This window comes from Berghia stephanieae, chromosome 2 (assembly GCF_034508935.2).
Source record: "Berghia stephanieae isolate SIO BIC M18660-M18661 chromosome 2, UCSD_Bste_1.3, whole genome shotgun sequence".
Classification (NCBI taxonomy): domain Eukaryota; kingdom Metazoa; phylum Mollusca; class Gastropoda; order Nudibranchia; family Aeolidiidae; genus Berghia; species Berghia stephanieae.
In genome coordinates, this window is record NC_088361.1 from 49,158,525 (window position 1) to 49,164,994 (window position 6,470).

Sequence of the window (6,470 nt, forward strand, 5' to 3'; positions counted from 1 at the left end):
TACCGATTTTCTTTGTTTAGAACCAAGCTGCGCGTTGCTGGGCGGATGTGATATCAGACTATTGAATCCTATTGCCCAACGGAACTGAGCTCCTAAAAGGAATGAATGGGTAACACTGAAGAGAGCAGGGACAAAACTCGGGAGAACTGCTGGAAGCATGAAAAAGTGGGGGCTGGCTGAGACTATTTAATTTAATGTACATGTGGATGCCCAGAACAGACGATGGAGCACATCCTTAGAAAATGCCAGGACGGACCCAGCTGCACTGACCATGATCTACTGACAGTCTGCTCCCCAGATGCTGTGGAGTGGGTTCGGTGTTTGAGCGACAAGCTATGATGATGTCATCATAAGTGTGCCAAACCGTATTGAAATCAGCCATACAGTTCAGGTGCTTTTGGTTGTATAAGTCTAAGGAAAAATTCTCTTTCTTTTTCCTTTTTTAAAAATTTATTTATCTATGTTCTTTTGTTTTTGTTTTTTTTTTTGTTTCTTTTTTTTTTTTTGGGGGGGGGGGGGGGGGGGGGGGGGGGGTGTAAAAAAATCACATGAAAGAAAAAAAAGTCCATAGGACAAGAAAAATATTCAATATCACAAATTACAAACATATTTATTATTTTTGCAATATACATACGTACTATATAAACACACACACACACACACATACACACACACACATACGCGCGCGCGAGCCAGCATGCACACGTACATGTCTACACACATTCACTTCCATAATACATTTACACCCACACACACACCCACATACACACATCATCACACAATCACCCCCTCACACCCAAACAGAAAACACATTTTGCACACACACACAAACACATACACACACAAATACATACATAACGCACACCTACACACATCACAGCAACAAAAATCTTTACACAAACACACACACACACACACACAAACAACACATTTTGAAAACACCCCTCACGCATAAACACACATACAAACATACAGCTACACACACATACTCATACACATATACTATACACACATCCACATATCTTCACATAATCACCCACACAAACACAAACACACACACACACACACACACACATATCCATGCATACATTATATTACGGTTTAGATTTAGCTAATTTTCAGCTTAGGTAACCTGATGGAAGAGTTGGTCACTTGGTGAGAGATGTCTTCCCCAAAACACGCCCTGGAATGGAATGGTGAACAGTTTGGTGATGTATGATAGTAGTGATGGTGATGGTTGTTGTAGTAGAGGTAAAAATGGTGATGGTATGATGATGATAATGATGATGATGATGATGATGATGATGATGACGACGAAGAAGGAGATGATGATGATAATGATGATGGTGACGATGAAGAAGAAGAAGAAGAAGAAGATGATGATGATGATGATGATGATGATGATGATGATGATGATGATGATGATGATGATGATGATAAGAAGGAGAAGCAGTAAAAGGATTACGATGAATAAGAGGAGAACAACACTGCTGTACTCGAATTAAAAAATGAATTCATAATATTTGCCAGAAAACTCGTCCTTCAAATATCGATCGATTAAAATGACGTTCATCTTGATTTAAAAAAAAAAACAAAACAACTCTCAAACTTGGGACTTCACGGAAATATTTTCTTCTACTTTTTTTTAATTTTGTTTTTTTGTTTTAGATGATTCGACATTTTACACAATCGGGACAGAAAATGGACAATATTGCAAATGTTTGGGCTCAGAGCGTAGACGAAGTTAACATAATATAGCCCAACACTAGAACCCTCTAAGGCTTACACTTTGACGTCATTATTAAGGTTTGTGCATCGTCTTGTGAGTTGTCGTTAGTAGAGCTCAAGGAAACAAGTGATGCTATTGGTTGAACTATTGAATACAACTCACGATTTATTGGATTTTCGGCCAAAGACTTGTCTTTTGACGTAAATTTTTGGCCACAACGGCTCCGACCATAGCCATAGTTAACATATAGCCTGACACTAAAGCCCACTAGGACTTATAGTTTGACGTCATTTTTTAACTTACGATTTGTTTTCTTTTGCAGCCAAAGACTTGTCTTTTGACGTCATTTTTTGGAGAGCATCAGTTAACGATGGCTGCGCTTCGACCACCCAGCACTGCCGTCCACTGCCGTCTTCCGGATAAAGACGTCGGGCACGGACAAAATACTAAGAATAAAGATAAGAGCCGCTTGATCTACCCATACCAAGCACCCCCCCCCCCCCCCCCCCCCCCCCCCCCCCCCTCAAAAAAAAAAAAAAAAAAAAAAAAAAAAAAAAAAAAAAAAAAAAAAAAAAAAAAAAAAAAAAAAAAAAAAAAACAAGAACGGCAGAGGACGTCGGTTGCTTGGTATGGGTAAGTCTAGCGGCTCTTCTCTATATTCTTAGTATTTTGTCCGTGCTCAACGTCTTTAACCGGAAGACGGCAGAGGTCGGCAGTGCCGGGTCGTCGGAGTCGGTCTCCGGTGTAGGTTGGCCCTTGTATTGTCTTCTGTCATTTGTTAGTCAGTATCAGCGTCGCCATCGTTAAATTGTAGCCTGGCATTGACCAAAAAATGACGTCAAAATACCAGTCTTTGGCCACAAAAGAAAACAAATCGTGAGTTGTATTCAATCGTTCAACCCATGGGACCACTTGTTTCCATGAGCACTACTGACGACAACTCACTGGGCGGTGCAAAAACAAAATAATGACGTCAAAAGGCCAGTCTTTTTGGGTTTCAGTTTCAGTGTCAGGCTATAACTTAACGATGACTACGGTATCAGGCCGTAGCCATCGTTAACTTATAGCCTGACACTAGAATCCTCTAGGACTTACAGTTTGACGTCATTTTTAAGGTTTGTGTAGCTTCTAGTGAGTTGTCGTTAGTAGGGCTCAAGGAAACAAGCTATTTCATTGGTTGAACTATTGAACACAACTCATGATTTGTTTTCTTTTGTGGCCAACGACTTGTCTTTTAACGTCATTTGTTGGTCAGTATCAGCGTAGCCATCGTAAACGTATAGCCTGGCACTGAGATACACTAGGCCTTGTAATTTGACGTCAATTTTCAGTTTTGTGCAGCGTCGCGTGAGTTGTCGTTAATAGTGCACAAGGAAACAAGTGATCCCATTGGTTAAACTATTGAATACAACTCACAATTTGTTTTCTTTTGCGACCAAAGACTTGTCTTTTGACGTCATTTTTTGGTCAGTGTCAGGCTATAAGATAACGATGGCTACGGTATCAGGCCGTAGCCATCGTTAACATAGTTTATCCTGACACTTGCACCGTAGCCATCGTTAAGTTATAGTCTGACACTGAAACCAAAAAGACTGGCATTTTGACGTCATTATTTGGTTTTTGCACCGCCTAGTGAGTTGTCGTTAGTAGTAGTCAATGAAAAAAGTGATCCAATTGGTTGAAGTATTGGATACAACTCACGATGTTTTTTTGTTTGTTTTTTTGTTTTGTGTGGCCAAAGACGTGTCTTCTGACGTAACTAGTTGGTCAGTATCAGGCCATGAGTTTACGAAGGTAGATCTAGGTAGATCGAGATCGAGGTCATCGAACTTTACTCCATGTGGTACCACGCGTGACTTTTCCTTTGAGGTTACATCAAATGTAGAGTATGCTTATTTCAGACTTCTGAATCAATATTCTCACCGCTTCATCGAGTTTATTTCAACTGACAGGATTTGACACCTATTCTGTCGTACTCTGGAAGAAACCCATATTTAAAAAAATGGCCAGAAAACTCGTCCTTCAAATATCGATCGATTTAAATGACCCTCATCTTGGCAACAACAAAAAAACCCTCTCAAACCTGGGACTTCGCGACGTCCCACGTTTGAGATGTTTTTTTTTTTGTTTTACCGCACAATATTGAAATCCCTATATGAACGTCCAGGTCAACAAGCAGATTAAAGTATTTTTTTTTTTAGAAAGTATGCCTTTTCCGCCACATCATAAGATACCTAGGCATTCTACGAAGGAATATAGATAATTCATCAAACAAGATGTCTTATGTCAACAGGAATCACCCGTGTTGTCCAAATGAGAAAATTGGGGGCTGATATTCTTGCCCAAGGAAAAAAACGAAAGTGCCTGAAGCGAGGCTCGAACCCGGGACCTTCCCGGTCACAATGTAATGCCTTAACTATTCGGCCACTTCGCCTCCCAAAAGAGTGTATGATTGTTAAAAATGCTTAAACAATTTTCTAAAAATTAATACGCAAGTAAGAATACGAAGTTTTTACATACGATTGGCACGACTGTTGTCATATACTTTCCTGGAGGGAGATTTTAATGATCTGCGGGAGAGCGAGAGATAGTTTCTAATAGGATTCAACAGTCGTGACGTCACTTCCCTAAAAATGACGCATTGTAACTTAGCAACTGGTTCTAAACTATTGGAACAATGGCGTACGCCCTTAGGAAATACTTCTCGGACGAGCATAAAAATGTATCCAGAGGAGAAAAACATTATAAGGCTGGTCATGTTTTGACTTTTATACATTCTGATCACATGACATGTGAAAAAGGGCTATCCAGCACAAAGAATAAAAATTACCGATTTTCTTTGTTTAGAACCAAGCTACCCGTTGCTGGATGGACGTGACATCAGACTATTGAATCCAATTCCAGCTGGGGGGGGGGGGGGGGGGGGGGGGGGGGGGGGCAGCAACCATGACGTAATGTCTTCGTGTATCCCCATTGCGTGACGGAAGCTGTGTCTTTAAAGTCGTTGTTTGGGTTTTTTAAATTTTTTTATTTTTTTGGTTGTAAGATTTGTAAAAGACCGCAATACTAGGTTATTAAAGAAAACTAAAAGAAAGAAAATAGGGAGCAGTCACCTGCGTAAGATAACGATCTGAACGAGTGTATATGAAAGGTGCTAGAGAAAACAAGAAAGAAAAATATAAGAAAAAAAAACATCCCAAAAAGTTTCCTTCAACTGGGGATCGAACCTCAGACCTTCTGACTACCTGTAAGACGTGCATTCATTGACCGGTAATAGGAAGGTCTGAGGTTTGATACACAGTCGAGGTAGACTGATTTTGGGGGATTTTTAATTTTTTTCTTTTCTTTTCTTTTTTTTTTTTTCTTGCTTTGTCTAGCACCTTTCATAAAGAGTTGTTCAGATCTTTGGGAAAAAGTAAGGAAGGATTTCGTTCTCGTCAGTTTTTCTGGATTAAATGATGAAAAATACACCAAAGAAAAAGCAGACGATCTAGGACCTATAGTTTGGCGGCAACAGCAGCAGTGGCAGCTTCTAATGGAGTCACACCACTATGTTTTGATGATCTATGCCAGCCGCAAATTCATCGCCTTATTCATTCGTGTACGGTCGCGAACCCGCTCGGAAGCTTCGTCACAGCGCACCGTTCGGCTATATGATGCTCTTCGGTTTCCCGCTCTTTGCCACAACCAATAGCTTGGCAGAGAATCAATACTTTTTTTGTTTTGTTTTTCCATTGTTTTTAAGGGTTATATGACGCTTGTAGCACATTAAGGTCATCTTATCTCCAGAAAAAATTAAGAAAATGGGATAGTAAAACGTTCTAGAATTACAATTAAATCACCCAAGAAAAAGTAAGACGGAGGGGAATTGGTTCAAATAGGAAACATATGTAGATTCCAAGAGCACACTTCAAAGTAGACTTAGTTTGAGATCCTGACGCAAGCACAGGTCCCCACTAAGAGGAACACACTCACATGTTTACAAATCATAATATGTAAAACAAAATAATACAGTGCATGACAGAGAGATAATTTACAATTTAAAAAAATATCATCTCCTAAAACTAACTGTTTCCCTCCCAGCCAGGGTATCCGATCAGGACCAAGACAAAACCAAGTTATCTCATACCAAGACAAACACAGAAAGCATGTTGGAAAACAGATACAGGGGGATAGAAGACACAGTAAGCGCCTCCCTGCCCGCTATGGGAGAACTGGAACCCCAGTCAGTATACTGGGATAGAGGAGACAATAAGTGCCTCATTGCCCACTAAGGGAGTTCAGGAACCTCACCCAGTTTTCAATACTTTTAAAAAAGCTATAATTGCTATCATGTTAATGCCAGATTGTCAGTTTTTGATATATTTTTCATTATTTAACATAGGGAAAATGATGTGCGGCTATGTGGCCTTGTGGTAAGAATTTCGGATTTTAAGGTCCTGGGTTCGAGCCTCGCTCTGAGCGCATAGTTGGGTCCTTGGAGAGAAAAAAAAAAGACTCTTGACTCACATTCTCTCACCGTACTCAGGTGTAAAACAAATGAGTACCTGGCCGTTAACAGCATTGTCTCTGTGTCGGTAAAAAAATTGTACTATCGCCTAACAAACGTCATGTTTCGTTCTTTATGTTACGTGTTGCTGTTGGTCAGGGACCCTTTGTAAACCGCTTTGAGCAGGTTTAGTGGATATTGCGCTATATAAAAGCTCAATAAATAAAAAAATATACAAGAACAAAAACTGCT

At 40.0% G+C, this 6,470-nt stretch overlaps 1 protein-coding gene across 2 annotated transcripts in view; it reads right to left on the reverse strand.

Moving 5' to 3' along the window:
• Positions 1-584: 584 nt before the first annotated feature.
• LOC144965072 (tRNA N6-adenosine threonylcarbamoyltransferase, mitochondrial-like) overlaps positions 585-6,470 on the reverse strand; it is a 52,577-nt gene continuing 46,691 nt past the window's right edge. For both annotated transcript variants that reach the window (XR_013643967.1, XM_078899972.1), the window contains one exon: positions 585-1,183. Coding sequence is in view for 1 of the 2 variants with exons in the window: in XM_078899972.1 (XP_078756098.1) it covers positions 1,108-1,183 (76 nt within the window). In the remaining variant the exon portion in view is untranslated. The remainder of the gene's footprint in view (positions 1,184-6,470) is intronic.